Genomic DNA, 21,479 nt, shown 5'->3' on the forward strand with positions numbered 1-21,479 from the left:
GACCGCCGAGGAGTGCGCTAGCTCTTAATTATTTTTAAGCGACCACGTGGGTGTCTGAACTAAGCTCCCCTCGAGGGAAGCGATCCCGTGTTATATCCCGCCCTTTTAAAGCCAGGGTGTAGACGAGAGAGAGAGAGGAGGGGGGGGGGGGGGAGGGGGGGAGGGATCAGTGTCGTAGCACGGCACCCCACAAAATTTTCTGAGTGCTGCATCCACCTCCTCTTTTAGGCCCTATTTCGTCCACTTTTTTTTTTCGACAAACGGCGTATAAAATACCCCCCCCCCCCCCTCCCCCAACCCTAGTTAGTATTTTTGTTATGCCGCTATTTGCACAAAATAATGCATGATTATCTCTGGACTCCTCACAGTGCAAGGGAATGAAGTGTATAAGTATATAGGCAATTTCAGCACTGCGGACGGGTCCTTATCCCCTTTCTCAAGCTATGCGTTAAGGCAAGGTTCTGGAAAAAAAAAAAAAAAAAAAGAAGAGAAAGAAACGCGTCCCGTTTCTCAACGGTATGTATCGACATTCACAACGCGCCAGGAGTTCGACACAAGTTGTGAGACCTGAACTATTTTAAGACGCTATTCCTCAGAAGCCCACCAGCTAGGATTGGTTCAAAATTTTGAAATATTTCATTCGTAGGGACACGGTGCAAACGTTTGAGTGAATCTTTTCTATTCGATGGTTTCTTGCCGAGAGCAAATAGTAGGAGCGCTAAGATATCTGAAGGTAACAAGACGAGCTGAGCAGCAAGAATTCCAGTTACACCAGGTTCTTTCGCGATAAATTGTATGTACAATACTGTGTCCATCCATAGGTAATGTACTAATCGTTTGTCTTACGGATATGGCTACATGAACCGAGGCGAGGCCTTCTATCTCTCATACTACATACTCCTCCGTGCAAGTCTCATCAAAAATAATCTTTTTGCTCCGCTTAAGGTGCGTGCGATGAGACAATGCCAGTACATCTTTGCTTCAAACCATTACCGAAATGACTGTTGCTGAACCGATCAGCTTCAAAAGTTTAGATTTCACTACGGACGCCCTCTTTCCGAGCCACAATACGTCACCTGAAGCGGTCGTTCTCCGCGTACCGATCACCCCATGCAAAATGCACTTCTACTTGGTGATTAAGGGCTGGAGAAGTTACAATATCAGTACCATCATTCGTTCACACCCAGGTGCTTATCTTGACGAGTAGTAAGCAGGCGTGTGAGGAACGCATCTATTGCACATGTGCCATTTGCGATTTTTCTACGATAATGCGAAAACCCCTCTAAAGCTTCCGACCTTCTTGATCAGGAGAAAACAAGGCGCATCGCACATAAAAAAAAAAGAGGAGGAAAAGAGGAGGCATTCACCATTACCGCAAAGGATTTGAGCCCATCGTTCTCCACAGATTTTCTGTTCTTGGGCTCCAAGATTACCTCGGAAGGAGACTGCAGTCATGAAATTAGGAGACGCCTGCTTCTGGGAAAGAAAGCAATGGTTAGCCTTGACCGCCTAGTAAAGAGCAGAGACATTAGTCTCCCAACCAAGATCCGTATAACTCGTGCTATGGTCTTTCCAGTTGTGATGTATGGATGCGAGAGTTGGACTGTGAAAAAGGCTGACCGCCGAAGAATTGACGCGTTTGAACTGTGGTGCTGGCGAAGACTCTTGAGAGTTCCTTGGACTGCCAGAAGATCAAATCAGTCGATATTGTCAACCATAAACCCTGACTGCTCATTGGACGGTCAAATTGTAAAGTTAAAGCTAAGCTACTTTGGTCATCTGATGAGAAGAGAGGAGTCACTGGAGAAAGATTTGATGTTGGGAAAAGTTGAGGGTCGCCGGAGAAGGGGTAGGCAGCGAACGCGATGGTTAGATGGCATCCTCGAGGCACTGCAGATGAAGGTATGTGATGTTAGGAAGATAGTGAGAGAGCGGAAAGCGTGGCGTGACATGGTCCATAGGGTCCCGAAGAGTCGGACACGACTGAACGACTGAACTGAACTGAACTGAACTTCTCCATGAACGGAATTCAACAATGCGAGCATACAATATGCCGAGGAAAGAATTTACTGCAGGTGTTGCACCAGTGCTGATATTTGCCACTGCGGGGTGGTGTACAGCGCCTGTCAAAAGTTTAGAGCCCAGAGGGTATGGTTTGAAGCCGTATATTACGACTTCTTTGCCAATCGTGGAAGTCATAGCCATTGGAGAGGGTAAGACGAAAAATAGTCTTGCCTTCAGCAAGTTTGGAAACATGGGAATGCATTACAAGCCACATAGTATGGCTCAGTAGTAGATCCCTTGGGCTCAAAACTATTGACAAAGGGTGGCCCAAGTTTTTGCTCCTGAGTCCCGTATCGCGCTCCGATGTGCATCCGCTGCGGCCATAATCTCCAGAAAGGGGAAAGGCCTCCTGATCTTAATTCTTCCTAGTTTTGGACTGCGAGATGTGCTATAGAAAGCTCCGCTAAAGCAGCTTAGAAGCAAACCCTTTAGGCTGTGTAACTCTGACCTGGCTATTGCCGGATAATTCCGGCGACAGTAAGACATTAAAGAAAAAACGAAAACGAGCTGAACTAAATATATATATATATATATATATATATATATATATATATATGGTATGTACAAATGAAAGAGGAAGATCATGGCATGTACAAATTAAAGAACGTCCACGGAAGGCTCACAATATATATATATATATATATATATATATATATATATATATATATATATAAGCGGAAAGCAGCGCCAACTACGTGTCCTAACGATTAATAGCGACAATGGCAGGGGAACCAACCAACGAAGCGCTCTTCAGTGACGTCAGAGAAACGCAGACTCCGCACTATAGTCCCGTCTATGCCTCGTCTGAAAAACGCCGCAAGCGAGCATTTTTCTCCAGCCGACAGTCCTCGCACAGTAGCCAGTGTGCAAGCTGCCGGAGCCCGACAACTCGGATTACTGCTGCTCTAGACCACCACAACGTTTTTCTTGCTAATCTCAAGACTTCTCGTTATTCCGCTCCGTCGACAGCACCATTCAGACACTACTCTTCGTTTTTATTTTTATTGTTCTTTTTTGTTTTCTGTTGCTGTTTTTTGCGGAACGCGCCGTCCCCATTTTACCGACATACTGGCGCCAGATGCGTTGTCCTATCGAACCCAATGTCTCGTACACGCGTCACAGCCAGAGCCTTGCCAATAATAACAACCGACCCGGCACGCGGGCAAGAACCTCGCAACAGCTGCGGCTGCACCTCTTGGGTGTTTAGTACACTCGGCGCAAGTCACATATACGCGCGTGGTATATATAGCTATTCAATGTGCTTTTGAATATCGCTAGACTAATGGAATATCGATACATCGGTTCGATGAGACTGGTGTTTGTTTGTTTTTATTTTTTGTAGTTTTCTTCATCTGACGTTGGGCAAATTGTTAGAAAAAACAAAATCTTGCAAGCCAGCCATCTCCGAAACCGAAATGAGGGTCTTTGTTTGTTTTTTGTTTTGTTCTTGTAGAGGGTTTTCAACGACGTAAGGATTGCCTTAATTAGGGTGAGGGAGAATTACAGCCGATTAAAAAAAGAAACTGGAGTTAGTGTGCAAGAGTTCGATGTTTCCGCTTCTGAATTTCCGCCCTAAACGGTAAATCATCTGCAAAACTAAACCACTGTAGTCCCGCAGTGGCAGAAACGCTAACGAGGATTGGTTTCCGATAGGAAACACAAAAATGGTGCGTATACTAAGTGCGTTTATCTCGAAACTTCCCTCACCAACTATTTGTAGGAATAACTAAAAGTACAGGAAGAAGCAAGGCAGGGAGGATCAAAGATGAAGCAGGCAGTTCTACGTACTTCGCTGGAAAGAGTGGGTAAAAAAGAAATGCAATCCATCGGGAGAAAGAAGAATGGAAGGAAGCGCATTTAAACAATGCCACTGCGACTTTTATTTCAAACGTGTTATGCATCTGGCGCGAATATTGATGTCTACGAAAAAGATTCCATCCACTGAACCAGCCAGAGACCGCAGCGTTTACTGCACGCAACAATTGCTCTGTGTCTAGAATAGCGGAGAATGGATGTCCGAAGGTTTCACTGAAATCCCTGGGCACTGGTACGTGCAGCTTCAAGGACAAAGTCCTGCTGACGAAGGGATACTGCAGCATCCTTTAGTCAATAGGGCTCTGTCGTTGCGGCTCCCTCTATAGAGAGTTTAGCATACCGGAGACGTACTAGCGGAGATGTATAGCGTTTTACAAGGTGCCTCCTGTGCGCGCGCAGTGGCCACACCTTGCACCGCTCCTGCATCACGGTGTTCTGAGCGTGCCGAGGAGTCATCCGGCAAACCCGTATAAGTCTGCGCTAATACCTTTTCCGCTACTCTTAATACCACGTTCCTCCGTCAGTGTGCTTGATGCGTTACCATGCAACACTGTCGTGTGCGCCGTCCACATCGCGAGCTTTTTTGGTGACCGTTGCGTGGTGTGGTATCACGCATCATTTTCATGGGCTTGATAACAATAAATTGAATAAATATAGCTAAAATCAAAATGTTAAAGCAGAGAGAACCGAAGCTGTCTGAACACCCTCGACTATAAGTACATACGCCAGCTCTTGCGATGTTCTTTTCCGCGTCATGATGAGCCACACGTTTTTTTTAGTATTGTGTTATTCTGTTGCACAGAGTAAGCGACTGACTGCTAGAAATTGCCAAAGGTACAATGTTCACATGGCGGGGTGTGTCCTCCGGGGCGTGTCGGTTTCAATATGTTATTTTGACACGTACTAAGTTGGCGCACCCGTCTCCACTCTTCTTTTTTTTTTTTTTTTTTTTAAGGCAGCGCGTCGTGTCTTGCAGTTCCATTCTCGCTTCCATTTTGCATTAATTGTATGCCCTTTCATTCTCTGTTAAAACACAGTACTTTATAGTTTAACAACAGCAATTCATAGATCTATGCGCTCTGTATTCAACGGACGGTTATGGGAAATGAGCACAGGAAGAAGAATTTGACATATACGCCAGTTTTGCTGTTCCAGGGGAGAAGAGACTAGTCTGTCTCAAGTCCGATCGTAATATGACATACATATGAGCAGCTGCTGAAGAAAGTAACGTTTTTTGTTTTCCTTTCGAACCAATAAGAAAGATATACTCCTCAAATACCTGGGATACAAGGCCTTTGTACTTGAATATCCCCTCTACAGGAGATAAAAATAGTGCAGGCATCGTCCGTTTCGCGTAAATACACTTGTCATCACCTGCCATGCTTGAATACTGATTTTATTTGCTGCATTCGCAGTATTCAGCGGTGGAAGTGCCGCTCCATTTGCTCCATTACGCTCCAAACTGCTCCAAACTGGCTGCCTCGATGTTCTGCCGTCAAATTTAGCAAAACACAGATTTCAGCCGCACAAGGGGCTATTAACGATATTTCATCCAAAAGTGTGATTCAATGCAATCTGTTAAAGTGACAGTGAGAAGCGCATGGGGCAGTGGCATGCTGCGAGCTCCGTGTACACGCTCTAAGGGCCACTTTAGTCGAAACAAAGGCAGCCCAATTGTGGCAAATATAATTCAATTCGCGCTAAGCTTAATACGTATTAATGTTTCATAAACTAAATATGCATAGAACACACAAAAATTAGTAAATTTTAAAAAGTTGCAGCAAGTGATCGGGGGGAACTAATTAGGAATAAAATGTTTTGTGCACTTGACATAGCACACCTTCTCTCCAAGCCTTTTGAACTGTCGGTGGTGAGAGAAGTGAGCGAAGCAGTCATGGCGGGTACTTGGAGCCGTTAGGAAAGTTGTCCGACAGCACAGAACAACTCGCGAGTTGTTCTAAGTGTTCAGCTGTGAAAACAAGCAGGCACTTCACCATCGCGCCTCTTTGTTAGTACTAAGCGTGTCACGCCTACGTCAGACAAAAGCATACTTGAAGCATAATGGGGTGACACCACAAAGGTAATATTCACTAGATTTATTCTCAAGAGTGTTGGAAAGCCACACAGGGCCTATTGCCAACATGTTTAAATTAAGGAAGTTCCAGTGCTGCTCAGATGAAAACAGGAGCTACTGGCGGAAGGCTATGAAGCAAAATAATATGAAGGAGGAAAAGGCTACCTTTGAGTGCAGTTTATCGTTCCTGAAGGCACTACTGACTAGTGCCCTCGAATTTATCTGCATAGGGATAGGATCAAAAAGGATATGCACAAGGAGAGCGGAAATGTGCTGACCACTTATGTAAACTCCAACCAAGGAGTGGTGCTCGAGCTTATCAAAGTGAAAGACTCCATGTTTCAATCTATCATGTCAAAATAGCCAGACTTAGTCCAGTTATGACATGTAGAAGCAAGCATTTAACTTGCTGTTGGTCTTTTCCAAATTGTTGGACGTGTCACTTGCGGCACTTTAAACATCTGTGCATGTTTTGTCTGTTTTTCTCGTCAGAAAATACAGGTGTAGTCAGCAAAGCATTGAACGTTGAATAGAAAGGAATCAAATTGGGTATTTTTGTATGTCAGAAACAAAACCTTGCAATTATTAAAAGCGTTTGACCCTAGAAACGTGCTCTAATACATAATTTCAGTGCTTCAAATTCTCGTTTTATTGCTACAAAGCTGCTCCAGATTGGCTTTATTACTGCTCCTTGAGCTGCTCCAAAATGCTCGAGCTTGCTTCCACCCCTCAGTATTTAGCAAATTACTATCTCACTCTTGCCCCTACCATTATTATTACTTTACCGTAGCCTCATTCAATAAATAATACGCAGCGCGCATAACGGAGCACAAGCTCGAGTAGTAGACGAATTTAACCAGCAGAACCGCTTTCGTTGAATCGCTTTGAAAAATCATCCCTGATCTGGCCCTGCGCCCTTGCAAGAAGGGTACAGATGCATGTTCACAAAGCACACTAGCAATGCGTGACACCACGGCCCTAAACATCTGCCACATCTATTCACCCGACAACACACAAAATCTTTTCGTAAGCAAATACGCTTTGAAAATTACTGAAGCGTTACAGTCCTGAGTCAATGAAGCGAACATTTCATAAAAGCTCATTCAGCCAGAAAACAGGAGATCGGATATCAACACATCAGGCTAAATAACTGCAGCTGGCAATTAGCAACGCTTGTTTTCTTCGATTTGTAGTAGGGTACGGTAAGAGTTTACGAACCATTGTTATTGCGGCGGATATCTAAGTGCTGCCTTCCCCTTAATGGCGTGCTCCCATGATCCAGTCGCATCGAATCGTACACCGTGCAGAGAAAAGTCCGAGCTCTATTATTCGCAGCGAAGTCCCGGGACGCGCGAACAGCGCACAAAATGACACCGATCTTACCCGCCTCACGTGTCACCTTCAGGACTCACGTCATCGCGTACAGGCCTTGAACCTCAGTGTACATGGAGCGCAGACAACTGAAGCGTGATACGAACTAGTGCCACTGCTTCTCTCCCTGAGGGAGAGTAGGAATGAAAACGTATTGAACCTTTCAACAATTAGCAGGTATGGAAACATATCGGTCATCAATCGAAGAGACCTCCAACCTTTACACTAAACCAAGATGGAGAAACGCTTCCAAGGCTTGAGACAGCAGTTTGCAGAATACGCGGATACAGTTTTGGTGACTTTGTCACCGCCGGGGCCTTAATGGTTAGCTTCCGTTACACCATATCCTAAGCACTGTCGACGAAGCCTCACACGCAGACTTGTTTGACCACGGGGTTGTACCGAGGACGACGAGCATTGTCTCAGTGTGACACACTCGAGGTTGTTTTGACAGACGCGCGCACTGTCATCGGCGGACGACAGGCGGACAAATACTGAAGCCAAGAAAGAAACTGCACTGGGTGACAGAAGAAGCAAACCTACTGCGTGAAAATAAAAATAAATAAATACATGAGTCACTGTTTTCGTGGCGGCCACGACGAAGGTGGGGAGAGCACATACGCTTCACGTTTCCTCCGGAATCGACAAATACTCGAAGGAATTATGGAAACACTTGGCTTCCCTGATCAATTATTCCGAGATTATGGAACGCTTGCGTTTCAAATCGCAGCTAGCTCTTCTCTGGTTCGATACATGCTGAGTAAGAAGTCTTCGAGTACATGCGCCATTTCTTTTGCTCTCTCTTCTCTTCATTGTTTCGGTGGCTTTCCATTTTTTATATTTTCCTGAGTCAGCAGAGTTCCGGAAACTTATTACGAAATGTAAATGATGGATATGGATAAACGATAAATCGCCATCGTGCCTTTGTTCGATGTGTTTCTTCGAATCTGAGTTTGATTTCAAAAACGAATGGGGCTATTTGAAGCGGCTGCAAGCTATTGAATTCGCGGGCGGCTTCAGTGGAAAGGACACGGAAAAGAAAATGCTATTTTGATGCGAGCGGTAGTCACTCAACTGCCTCACTAAGTCAATCACCAAGGCTGCTATTTCCAGCAGTCTGTCATATGAGTCCGTATGACGAAGCACAAACACACACTTTGCAAGTTAATTGTTGTCAACTGTAGACCAAACTTGGCAGGCTTGACTGAAGTGACCCGCTATTTAATTGCAGACAACCCCAGGCAGCTGCAGGTTAACCTCATCGACATTCGGGCATTATTCGCCGAATAGAAAAGCGCGAATGGGATGTTGAAACAATTAATTCCCCGTTTGAATAAAACAATGTCATGCTCGCTTAGTTGTTTGTTCGCCGCAAAACAGAAATTAGCTTCTCCTGTATTCTTTTTTCTTTTTCTTTTTTTTGTGCTCCAATATTTGTTCGGAGCTTGGGAACCGACAGGGTTTGAAAATAGAGGTTATCAAACATGAAGGATCAAAATAGAAAAGCAAAGATATAGTTTTAAGCAGCATTCAACCATGCGCAGGACCTGTCGGCAGTCGGTAGCATCTTTCTGCTTCTTTTGATTTTCCCCGTAGTAATTGCGAAATGCTCTCTTTTCTTCGAACCGCCTTCAACGCAAAGAGCGCAACAGGCATTTTCTGCCAAGGTAGTCCGAAGACGGTCGGCGCGATCCCGCAGCCACGCAAGGAGAGGTTCTCCCTAGGCAGACAGGTGCGTTGTCTCACCCCAGTCGAAGACGACGTCGGACGATGAGGCCTTCCCACTCTCGGTCGCCGACAGCGGCGTGTTCACTTTGCGCGGAGCGTACAGCTGGCTCAGGTATCCGTAAAGGCATCCGCTGCAGTGCTGCAGGCAGCCCTTCAGGCAAGCTGCCATGTCGCCGACGCACCACCACACGCGCGCGCACAACAGACTAGACACGCACACACGCGCGCACAATGATGCCGCACTCGATACGTGACTTTCGGTAAAAAGAGAAGGGAAATAATTCTTCGCGAGCAAAAGAAGGCACCAAGTCAGGCGTTTCACGCCGGTGGGAATGGGCTCTCTCGCGTTAGCGCGGACTCGCGCTCTACAACTACGGGTGGTCGTACTGCACGCACCGAGCAGTCGCCGCGTCGCACCGGCAACTCGGCCGGCCGCACAACGAAATCGAAAGCGAAGCGCCGAACGAGGCGGCGAGCAGCGACGACGCCCCCTCCACACTCCTCTTTCTCTTGGTCCTCCTTTCTCTCATTCTCCACTGGCAGAAGCAGGCGCCAGTTGAGAGAGGAGGTATAGTGCTAGAGGAGGCGTCTGCGCTAACATGTGCGCCGAAAACAAGAGCGCGAGGATAAATGTGACGTCACGTGACGTCACGAAGGTAAGAGAAGAACCGGCGAGCCGAACGCGCTCGACTCGAGCTCAATGCGGCTGCAGGTTGCGGGGGAAGAGAGTGCGCAACACGGGTGGAAGGAACGGGGTGCTTTGGCGTTTCCTCCACCTCACATCGCGAAGGGTTTCGTCTCGGCAGGAGAAGCGTTTTGGGACGTTGCTGTAGCAACGCTCAGACCGGTGGCAACTCTCTCTCTTCCCATTAAACGCGCGCCGCTCGGGTAAATGAAGAAGACGAACTTCCGCCCACTGACGTATCGGTGTTGATACTGGCCGCTCGCAGGGACGGAGGAATAACACGAAAACCTGATACAAAGAGAGTGGTCTGTCCGCGTAGGCGGCATATAAAGTGGGTGTAAGTAAGAGACAAGGCGGAGCTAGAGTACCCCAAAGTCGAGACGGGTGACATCTTCCTTCCGTACTGACAGTGTGGGTGGCGAGAGCTCGTCCGACACGACCGAGGAGTGGAGTGTCTCAACGTGTTCGTGTTGGACACGACTTCGAGATCGAGGCTTGTTTTGACTAGAGAACTTCGCAAAATTGATTGGGCGTGCTGCGTTGACTCTTGACCTTATATTGCAGACATCGTTTCCGAGAGGCTGCTTAAGGTCTTTTCAATGCGGTAGGATTAGAAGCGCAGTTGTGAAGAAAAACCGACGTCAAGTACAGTGTATGTATACAGAAAAGTCACGTGATACTGTTAGCAGGTGGTAAGATGGAGAGAGCTGAATCCTTCTCTGAACATGTAGAGTGGTAGGGAAATGGCTGGAAGGCGGCTGCCATGGGAGGAAATAAAACAGCAGAAAGTTTTTAATTTAAAATGACCAATTCTGACCGAACATATTAGAATTTTGAAAGTTGCTGCGAAGGATTTAACAAAAAACAAAGTGCTCAGCAGATAGCTGAACAATGACGAACAAACAGCATTTGATGATGAAGGAAATAACTACAAAAGAAGCAGACAAAGGCAAGAAAGGAGTTAATGACAGCGCATTTCTTCTCGTGATCGTAATGAAGTGGAGCGTAATTTTCAATCTCAACACTGCAGAGGGCTCAGCCTCAGGAGCCCGCAGCTTTCTTTCATCTGAATTCGTGCGCAAAAGTGATTAGAAAAGCAGTTAGTTACCGACAAGCACGAAAAGCTGATGAAAAGACCATAAATTTAAGTCGTCCATTAAGCCCCTAGGGACTCAAAACATTCAAAAGCGACAGGGTAAGCAAGAAGTAACTCTGAAAAAAAAAAATCAATTTTTTTGTTTCTTTCTAAACTGAGTATACATACCTTTTTGCCATTTTTCATGTACCACACTTCATCCTATAAAATCTATATAAAACCAAAGAAGCTATGTGAATGCAAAGCAGGGCCCACCCACGTTTAAGGACGATGTTTTTAGAGCTTTTTTTTTTCAGTAAAAATAAAGAAACTTTCTACATTAGATGTAAGGAAAAGCCCTCTGGCCACAATCCAAATTGTTCCCATCTTGTTCAATTCTAACCTTTGGATACAAGTTTCTCCCAGTCCTATCTTGGGACTGAAGGTTTTGTTTATATATAAACAGAGCTTCATCGAACCAAGATTTCTTTTTTTATATATATATATATATATATATATATATATGGCGGTACCATTATTTTTCTTAACGACAGTAGACAACAAGTTGCCTGCTGCTTTGTATAGAGTGTGTATATATATACATGTGTCTGTGTGCGTGTATGACAATTTCCTGTACCACAATTATGGCGATGCGAAGAACATTGGTTTGTTTTATAATAAAAACATGTACAAAATTCGGCCAGCATTGGTGTGTAGGAAGTAAAAAAGACGACTAATTTTCTTTTTCATATAGAAAATAATTTTATTCAGCTGAATGTTAGAAATATCTCGGACATGCCATTATTTGCTGCTGAGAAAAGTGCACCTCACTATGCCGAAATAAAATACGTGGAAAGATATAGGGCTTACCCTGTGCCTTAATGAAGGAGAGATTTCCACGACAGAAGGAGCAGGATGACGCACTGAACGAGAAATATCCAGCCAACGGGGCGAAATGAAGGTGTAGGGTACGCCAACATGACGAATTTGCTGAAGGTTAGCGGTAGAAATACGAACGGAATTCGTACATAGTGTAAAGCAGTCAGTCACTTTGACTGACTTACCTCGCAGAAAAGGTCGACAGAATTCTGCGCGTCGGTGCGAAGAAAGCGAAATCTCTTCGTTCTTGCTTTCTTTCGGAGCCGCGCCACATATGGGGGCAAGCAAAACCATCACGGGCCGCATGCTTTGGACGAAGCAGTTTCAGTTCCTCCTTTCTTATTATTTTCTTTGCTTCTTCCTTTCCTTACTTCTTTCCTTTCTTTTTTACTTGTTTTTCTTCTTTCTTTTCTTTCTTTCTTGAGTGTGCCGCTCCAGACAAGTATGCCGAGCTCTGTATGCCTATAAAACGCAGGGCGAACTGAAGCGGAGAAGGCGAATCGGGCATCAACGCGAGCACGCGAGGTTATTAACACGGATAAGGAGACGGTGTGCGAAGCTTTCCTCGTGACCACAGCGCAACGTTGGCACTGCGTTAACCTCCCCGAGTACCCTGGCGCGGCGCTGCATTCTCTCAACGCGCTCCAGTCTAAGATTAAACAGGGTTAGAGGGGAGGCCGTCATTTACGGCTCTCTCCCAAGGGCGTCAGGTCTTAACCAGCGCACGCCCTCGGACGCATCTTTGTTTCTTCGATGGTACCTTCATGTCATTTCCTTTTGATGGTTCTTCGAACTCAATGCCTAGAGGCGCGTTGTTCCGGCCTGTATATTTTTGTTTCTGCTGATCATTTTTTTTTTCATTATTCCTTTTTTTTTTCGGGACCCGCACAAAGGAGCTGGAATAGTGCTTGAAAGAAGCGAATATATGACCGGTCTGACATTCCAAGAGACGCAGTCGTAAACGATCGACCTCTGCTACGCGCTCGTTATCAGAAGCCTCCAGGGACTCGTAGTGTAACTTCGTGTCACTGTCCCCCGCTCTGCTCTATACACCCGTTGGGTTTTCATCTATATTAACATTTGCCTCTCTCATGCGCCTTCTTGGTGAACTCTTCAATCCAACAAAACGCTTCGGACATTTACCACCAACATTAACCATTCCATCCGAAGCACCAGTCCCGTATTCCCAGACGAGAGCTCACAACATAGCTTTCCTTCAAAGCTGGAGCATAATTCATGCACCGCTTGCAACGAAGAATTTTGCGAAAGCAAAAACTGTTGATATATCTATAGCGCTTCAAAAGATGAGGCAGAAAATATTATTGCCAGAGAGTAAACACGTAAGGATGAACGGCAACGGACCCTTGATGACGGCCTTCGATAGGCTAAGTTCTGTTATTTGACTGCACTCGAACAAGCTCTGCTGCATGCAATGGACGTTCTTCTGGGCTAGCTTCTCTGTGTTCACACCGGCGGAAAGTTCTTCTGGGCTAGCTTCTCTGTGTTCGCACCGACGGCAAGAAAATGGCGAATCACTGGCAGGTCTCCTGGAGGAGCTGGCATTTCGAAGCCCTTTGACGCTCTTTCGTTGAACAAGTAGAGAATTTTGAGTTTTTGCTAGGAATTTGCAGATGTGTTTGTAGTGCGAATTTCGGAATTCACCCCTGTCCTCCACCTGTTCCAATCACGCCTGAAATAGACGCCCCGTTCACGATAACAAAAAAAGGAAAAGAAAATGCACCAACGCTGGGCAAGGTGCGGCGTCGACGTACACCAGGTCACGGAGGCATCACCAACCAAGTGCTGCACAACCTGCCTTTGGACCGCAGCTGGGAGCTCCCAAACCACCTCAATAGAGTTTCGGAGTATTGCGACACTCCTCTGTCATCCTGTGTGGCTAAGCTGATGGAGTAGCTGGCAAGAATGCTGTTATCGTGATGGCTCGAGGACAAAAAGGCTTGAGTGCGTAGAATAGCGTCTTAGGCGCAGCAAGCCACACGGAATATCACAGGCCCTCATGCTTTTCGACAGTGACCATTTTCGCCGACGCCGCAAAGGCTTACAACAGCGTCCTTTGAAGATCAGTACTACATAGCTGGCAAAGAATAGGCGTACACGACTACAATCTGCTATTTATTCACTAGTTATTAGTGATCGTGCTGTTTGAGTGGTGCTAGGGAGTACCATAAGCACCAAAAGGGTGGTATCACGAAGTGTACTTGACAGGAATTCAGTGTTCTCTCCCCCACGTTTTGGACTTCTAGTGGCTGGTCTTCCTGATACACTGCACAAAATATGTAAGCAGGTCCGTATGTTGATACTTATATGGAAACAACGTTTGTGATTGGTTTACATACTGCCAATGCAAGCGGTTAACCTCAATAGTTCGACAGACCCTACTTTCGCTACGCGATTACCTTCAAGTAGCGATATTGTCTTTTATCAGTGAAAAACCCCAGCTTCGTCCTATTTCCGGGCATAGGAAAGTCTTATGTCCGAGTGAAGCAAGTGAACAATAGAAAAATCCTATATACTCCATAATTATACAAGCGCTGGAGATGAGAAATATACTTTTGCCAACTTTATCTGATTTCGCCCTTCTTTAGCATAGTTTGAACGTGTCGAAATTTTATTCAAGAAATCCTAAGGATGTTCTTTGGAGTTCCGCACGCGGCCGCGAACAATAGAATACTTGATGATCCTTATCAAAAGCTCATATCCTTGTCGCTCCACAACGGTTACTAATGCAGGTTAGCCGCCCCAAACAGGCGGCAGCCAGTTGAGCTTTTCTACGGAGGCTCCGAAAAAGATCCAGGCCTCGGGACTACATGGCGCACCCATAACTCTTAGTGTCGCTATGATTTTCGAAGACGAAGTCAGTAGTTGAAGCCACCTCGCTCACCTTACGAGCCTTGACTGCTTGTTAGCTATTCTTGATTTGGATTGGATTGAAAAACATTTATTGTCAGCAATGAGCGATTTGTGGCCGCTACACTTAGATGGCCCCAAGTCCGTTGCTCTCGGCGACCTTTTTAGCCCACTCAGTAGCCCTGAACTTGCTTTAACGGTCTCTCTAGTCTGTGTATATTGCTTGAGTCGAGCCCACCCCCACGGCTGAAAGCGCTGCCATTGAGGCGGCTTACTGAAGCTGGGGCCCTGTCCAACTGACATCCTGTTGTCATCCTGACGGATTCAAAATTTGCATTTCAATGGCTATGGCTTGGGTTCCCTACTGATGCGTTATCTCTTAGCTTTCTGCGCTTGATGCATTATAGGCACAGCACAGCATTCTGTATGCGTTTCCAGTGAGTGCCATAGGTGTCACAGACAACGTGCAGGAAGAGGGCCTCGTTCTCCCTTAAGCTTGGAAGGCTACCTGGAAATGCATCAAGAAAGCACCCTCAACAAACGTGGACCGTCAGAAAAATAATGCCCAGCCATTCCAATACACTGTGGAGTTTACCCAGCACCATATATGTGACCAAGGAACTAATAATTTCACCCTCAAACCATTTTATTTCTTCGTATTCCCACCGGATATGCCTGTACTTCTGTGTGAATTGAAAGACGGTTCTGATATTGTATCCGCTATGATCGTAATGCGGTGTGTGCGGGGTACGGAATATCACCTTGTGTGCTGTCCAGAACACAAAACGGAAAAGTTTGTATTTCTAGCTTCCTTCAAGCGGGCAGGAGCGGTGCACAGCTCACTTCCAGAAACACTGTTCCTCAGCGCAGACATCAGTTATGTAGAAACGAGGCTTCCCACCATTTTTTTTTTTTTCAGTCGTTGCAGGACTCGGATTGGGACTCAAGATGAATGTGACTCACGTAGGTGATCGTGTGTACGGTGATGTAGTTCTGTCAAGTCGAAGTTAGGTGCTTTTAGCCTTAATTAGCATTCATGCGTCGCTAAGCTGGACAAATTTCTGGCAGAATCCGCAAGGCTAATTCTACCAGCTCCTTTCAACTTCCTCAAGCTCAACTTGGTCACCTGAACGGTGCCTTGAGCTCCTAGAGTTTGCGGGGTCTTCTTAACATAACACATATGCATACCGACGTCCAGATACTAATTGTAAATCCCATTCTTGGTCTTGTAAGGGCTATTATTATCACCTAATCCGTGCACATCTGAAAACAAGTCATTTACTCCAATCTTATACACGTAATGGCCACACTCTCATCAAAGAAACATTTTTTTACATTTATGTTAGCCTTGTACTGCTTGTGCTCTTCGAGTTTTTCTTGTGAACAGCAGCAGCAGCAGCAGCAGCAGCAGTACAAAATTTGGGCCCAGTGTTGGTACTGTATTGACAATATCCGGCGCCATGTAGGAGCGGACTTTGCCCACGTAGTACCAACACTGGGCGCATATGCCAAGATAACCGTGCGATGCCTGCACGCGGCGATTGTTTCGCCCGCAGCGTCATGGCGGAAACTGCGTGCTTCCTTGTTCCTCAACTGAAGCATGCAATCCATTCCATCTGTACATTTTTCTCGAAGGAACATAGAACACAAACAGATGAGTATAATACAACATTCTAATTAAAAAAAGAGCCCTCACACCAAACACGGAGCTCTTAAAAGTTAGAAAAGGCTAAAAAACAAAACGCAGGTACCGCCATCAGTGGCTGATTTTGTAACTAAAATCCTTACATCGACACCGATTTCAATACGCTGATCCGAGAGGCTATCGTGATTCACCACTCATGTCGGTACGGTGATAACACGTCATTTTCGATAATAACTTCAGGGCTTTCTGTTGACCAGCAGGAGTATATTTCAATATAACTTTCTCTCCAATAAATGAGTCTTTCGCGGCCAGACAAGCGTCGGCATAGCCAAGAAGACCCTAGGAACCGTTTCTTTATTGGGAGCAATAGTTGGATGTAGTTCTCTTGAGCGTCTCCTTAAGCCACGAACTACACGCGACAGTGAGCGCATGGTAACAAGAGTTAACGGCTTCGCCGCCATCGAAGCTTTCACCGTTCGCTCGCCATACTGTGCGCTCGACAACCAAGCCACTCTAAGCCACACTCATCTAACACCCGACTCCATTAGTACGACTGAGTGGAACAACTCGACGTGTCGCGTCCGGAAGTTTCGCGACGGCATAGTTAACCCGCACCGTACCCCTAAAAGAAAGCATTCGAGCCAAGCGAACCGAAAAATAGAGTCGGCGCCACGGCAGGGCACGCAGGAAGGACGACGAACAAATGTCCGGGACCCGCCGCGGCCTCCGCAATGCTCGTTTGCGCATGCGTATAAAACAAGCCGGCGGCGCCCGAATGCGAACAAAAGCCATCTATTCTCAGCGACTTGCAGGCAAGCATGAATACGCTTTCGCGAGCAAGGCACATGTGGGAACAGTGTACGCATAGGTAGTTGCAGAAGCAACATCACCGGCAGCAGCTCCACGGTAGAGGAGGCAACAAAAAGGACAAGCACCACGTTCCCATGCTGTTCTGGCTAGGCTCCCTTCTTCCGGCCAGTGGTCACCCCTTGCCTGCCCCACCCGCCTCTTTCTTTTAAACACCAGCTTCCTAAACATAGCCTCACAATGCACGGCCTGGCACAAGAGATGAGCCGCTACCGGTCAGCCCACTTCCTGACCGCGTCGGCGACACGGACCGCCAGCGTTGCGGTCAACAGCGGTGCCCAGCACCTACTATGTCGTCGCCCGCACCGCACTCGGGCCGAGTAACGCAGCACGAGATGAAACTATCTTACAGCAACGCGAAAGTGGAGCTGTCATGTCACTGCGGCGAGTGCTGAGGCAGTTCAGACCTAATGTAGAGCCTCCTAAACGTTGTCACCAAAGGCGTGCCGCTTCGCACCCGGTCGCGAACACGCCGTAATTAGGCGACTATAACTCAAGTCGAATCTAGGCCAACAGCTTTGTCTTCTCCATGACAATATACTTCCTTTCACGCACCCCCCCCCCCCCCCCTCCCTCGTCCAACTCCCACAAGAAAATAAAATATCTTGTGACTGCAAGGCGGCCTCGTTCAGAATAGCGTCGAAGAGCTGAGGAGTCAAAGTGAGAAGTAATCATACAAGGTGCATAGAGGTTGTAAAAGTAGGGCGGTTATTCGTAGCGCAGCGTCAAGTATGCTCGTCGTTTACGCTATAGTGACTGAGCACTGCTCTTAATTGGCTGCCAAAGCTTTGGACTCTGTGATTTAGGGTGAAAGAAAAGCGCAGGCAGTCTGCTGTTGCTCACTCAGTTTCAGAGAAACATTGAATGGGTTGGACAGCAATTCAGTACAAAGCGGCCGGTAGGAATGGGAAGAAAATCCCCTCACTGCTTCCTATTTGCATGGTACGCCACTGTCTGGCCCATAACCTCGCAGAGAACACTGTGGTCGAAGATAGTGCTCTGCGGGCAAGTTCTAGCAGTAATTTGCAGCTTGAGATAAGCGAAATGGGCACTTTTAATTAATTTAATTTATTTCGGCCTAAGGCACCATGCGAAGCAGCTAAGCACAGTAATATCATGTTAAGCAAGTAAGGAAGGAACAAATGTTCTTTCCCCTGTGACAGCACATTTTTGCCTCTCATATGTGGTTTTGAACGAACATTACTTTTGTCTCATGGAATCATTCCCACAACTCCATCTGCTCATCGAAATGACCACGGACTTTAAATGACGACAGAAGCAGACTATGTGGAGGCAGCTCCGAGCCAAGCCAAGCGTGCCGCGCAGACGTCCAGCTGAACACACTTCCTCCATCGCTTCCGGCAGGTAGCCGTCGTACACGAAGTCATCGCCCGCGCCTTGTCCCTTCAAGTGTGCGTTGCGAGGACGATGACAGGACCTGGCGGACGGCACGCAATGCGCAGGCGCAGTTACGAGAAGCGAACTCAGCCATAATGTAACGAGATCGAGAAGCAGGACCCGGATGCGGCACCACGGCTCGGGCGGTCACTAGTTGTCCCGTGACAGCTGTGACTGATTCAGGTCAGGAGGGGAGGCCTCTCGTAAGCGTGACTGCTCAACTGCGTTCACATATTTCAGTTTACGAAGACATAAACCTCCGAAAAAGCACTGTTTTCACCCTCCACGCCAAAGGGAGAGCAAAGCGCAAAGGTAACGCGCACGAACGCTCGGCGTGCATCTCTGCAGGTGACCAGATTCGCGAGTTATTTCTTCCGTCTACGTGAACGAGATAGTGGTGTGATTGGAGTTGAGCGCTCCCGGTATCTGATGGCACCGTCAGTCAAAAAACGGAACTAGCGTTCAGTGCCATGCGGATATAGCTGCGTGAATCGGGCCGCACGTTCTTGCGCAATATCGGCCAATCCGCCAACGAGGCCACGTAGATGAGACAAAAGGAAGAGTGACATGTAGCGCACGTGCTTAAAGCCTCGCTCAGTGCAAGCTGCCACTGCCTCCCATTTGACGCAAACTGGCTGCGGTTTCACTTTCGCGTGAGCTTGTTTTCTTTGAGATCACGCCGGACAGGCGGGAGATAGATAAGGAAGTTAGTTGCAAAGAGGTCAGCAGGAGGTGTGCTCCTCCAACTGAGGCGGGAGTGGGAAGCTTGTAGACGGTTGGGAAAATACTTTTTCCTACAGTGTACATAGCTAGGTTCTATAATGATGATGATGATGATGATGATGATTAGATGAAGTAAATGATTAACAAGGCATATGAGCCATGTTAAATATTAGTTCAATTTCTACCGCGAGAAATCCTTTGCATGCAGCGAAGCACAAAATTCGACGTTTTTCTTTTTTTCGCCTAGTTTCAAGACAGATGTCCAGAGAGAGAGAGCGCCGCTACGGCCAAATACACCGGAGAGAAATATGTACTATGTCTGCCTCAAAACATCCTTTATTTTACGCCCTCTCTCTGTGTGAAATGCACATTATTGTATTATACTCCTTTACCGTTTAACCTAAACTGTCCTTTCTCTCTGTCGCTCACCTCTTTGATTTCCCCTACCTGTCTTCTTGCTATCCCTTTATTTCCGCCGCCCCAGTTCAGGTGCTTCAGTTCATTTCGATAGCAGATACCGGGGCAGGCAAAAATCTTTTCCTTCCTTTATTATTATTTTATTTTATTCAATAAAACCATTTACTACTACTACTACGCCTTTTTTTCACTCGTTTATAAACCGCTCCGCCAAGCTTTAATCTTCAAATTCATCTAGTTGGGGCGGAGATTACAGCCTTCTCCTCCCGTTTCGCATACAGTGCCCTGCGTAAAAGGGAAACTCGCTTTGATGTGGCACACATCGCTGCCCGCATTTTCACGGGTGACACGTGCGTTCGCAAGCTATTCTTCACGTCTCCTGACACCGAGGACTCAACGAACGTCGCCGCTACTAGGAAGCATAAGCATGCCCTACTTTCGCAATTTACATTCGTTTCGAGGCGCTTGTCACTCACACTTCTAGTCGATACCACATGTGCCGCTCGACATCGGCAGCAGCTCGCTTTACATTTACGTAGACTTGCCTCCATAGAAGAAGGAGCAATCCAGAGTCTAAAGAGCGGCAGTGGCTTGTGCCAGTGTGATAGCCGGAGTTCGGTCGAGGACCGGAGGCTATTACAGAAACCTTCTCGTTCAAAGGTAGACACAGCTGCTCTTTCTGCGTCCACGGAGGCTTTTTCGCGCGGTAATAGAAGCGACTCATTGAACCCCATGGCAAACGAATAGATCTTGATATGCACATGTATCGGTTCGTGTGTGCGCTGTCAGGCGAATGAACCGCGAACACTGCCAATGAACAGAGCACAATCTTTCCTCTTTTTCTTTTCACGTGTTGCGGGCAACTAGGGCGCCCTGAGCTGCTATACAATGGGCCCCATGAGGTGCATATTCAGCCCTTGCTTGCCATCGGTAGCCCACTATATGCACACTATACAGGAGCACTCGTCTTTTGAGTCCAGTCCGTGTATGCGTGATTGCGCCACTACTGCGTGCTGTCAACATCTGCACAAAACATGGTCCTTTCCGTCTCTCTCCCCCCCCCCCCCCTTTTCCCGTTATATTTCAAGACACTGGGAAAAAAATTTGCTAACCGAGACAAATGATGTTTTGCCTTCCTTCATATTTCGAAGAGCTATTTAACATGCTTTTTCGTGGTAGTCATCAGCATTCTGGTGTCTCTGCATTTTACACTCTTCCCTGGTTTTAATATCTTGCCTGTCACTGTCCAATGAGTCTGCAGCCTTTAAAGTATCCAGAAGACAAGCCGAGGTTTAAATGACACGCAGAAGGCTCCTAGATATTGGCGATACCAGTGGACCAATGCACTGTGATAGAAGGTTTGGTGTCACTTAGCTTTGTGCGAGCGAATCTGGCTGACGCCAATGGAGGTAAGCCAGATATTCTAACTGCTGCTCTCTCCTGGAAATCAGCTTGATGGTGGCTCGGTTTTCTTCAGTATAATTCTGCTAAATAGCGACAGGCAAATCCGGGCCACATTGAAAGCTTAGCTAAACATGCATAAAACTTTAGGAGGCATATCTTGTGGCATTCAAATGTTATTTCTCGTTCTACGACGATTATTTGCTCAATTCCTTCAGCTTTGTTCTCAACTGATATATTTAGGCATTGTCAGCACTGAAATCCCTCTCCTTGGAGCACACTGTCTTTTACAAATCTGCTACCTTTCTTAGACCACTGGCGCCATAGCTTTATTAGAGCTTCCCTGCGCAACAGGCTTGCGCAGTTTCTAAAATATGAGTATGTCTAAAATTGTAAGCAAACTTTCAATCAAATATGCAAATGTGCAGCTCATACAGATTTTTCATTTTTAATGCGACACCTATTCCGC

The 21,479-nt window shown here is 46.6% G+C and overlaps 1 protein-coding gene across 7 annotated transcripts in view; it reads right to left on the minus strand.

Annotated features, from left to right (window-relative positions):
- The window catches only part of Epac (Exchange protein directly activated by cAMP), a 747,880-nt gene that overhangs the window by 107,324 nt on the left and 619,077 nt on the right, over positions 1-21,479 (minus strand). The window contains exon 1 of one of the 7 annotated variants that reach the window (XM_084594553.1): positions 9,071-9,488. The exons of the other annotated variants lie outside the window; for them this stretch is intronic. Coding sequence (XP_084450679.1) covers positions 9,071-9,221 — 151 coding nt within the window. The 5' untranslated portion in view covers positions 9,222-9,488. Of the gene's footprint in view, positions 1-9,070; positions 9,489-21,479 lie in introns of those variants that run through there. 7 annotated transcript variants of the gene reach the window in all.

This window comes from Amblyomma maculatum, chromosome 2, assembly GCF_055883805.1.
Source record: "Amblyomma maculatum isolate TAMU_Amacu chromosome 2, ASM5588380v1, whole genome shotgun sequence".
Lineage (NCBI taxonomy): Eukaryota > Metazoa > Arthropoda > Arachnida > Ixodida > Ixodidae > Amblyomma > Amblyomma maculatum.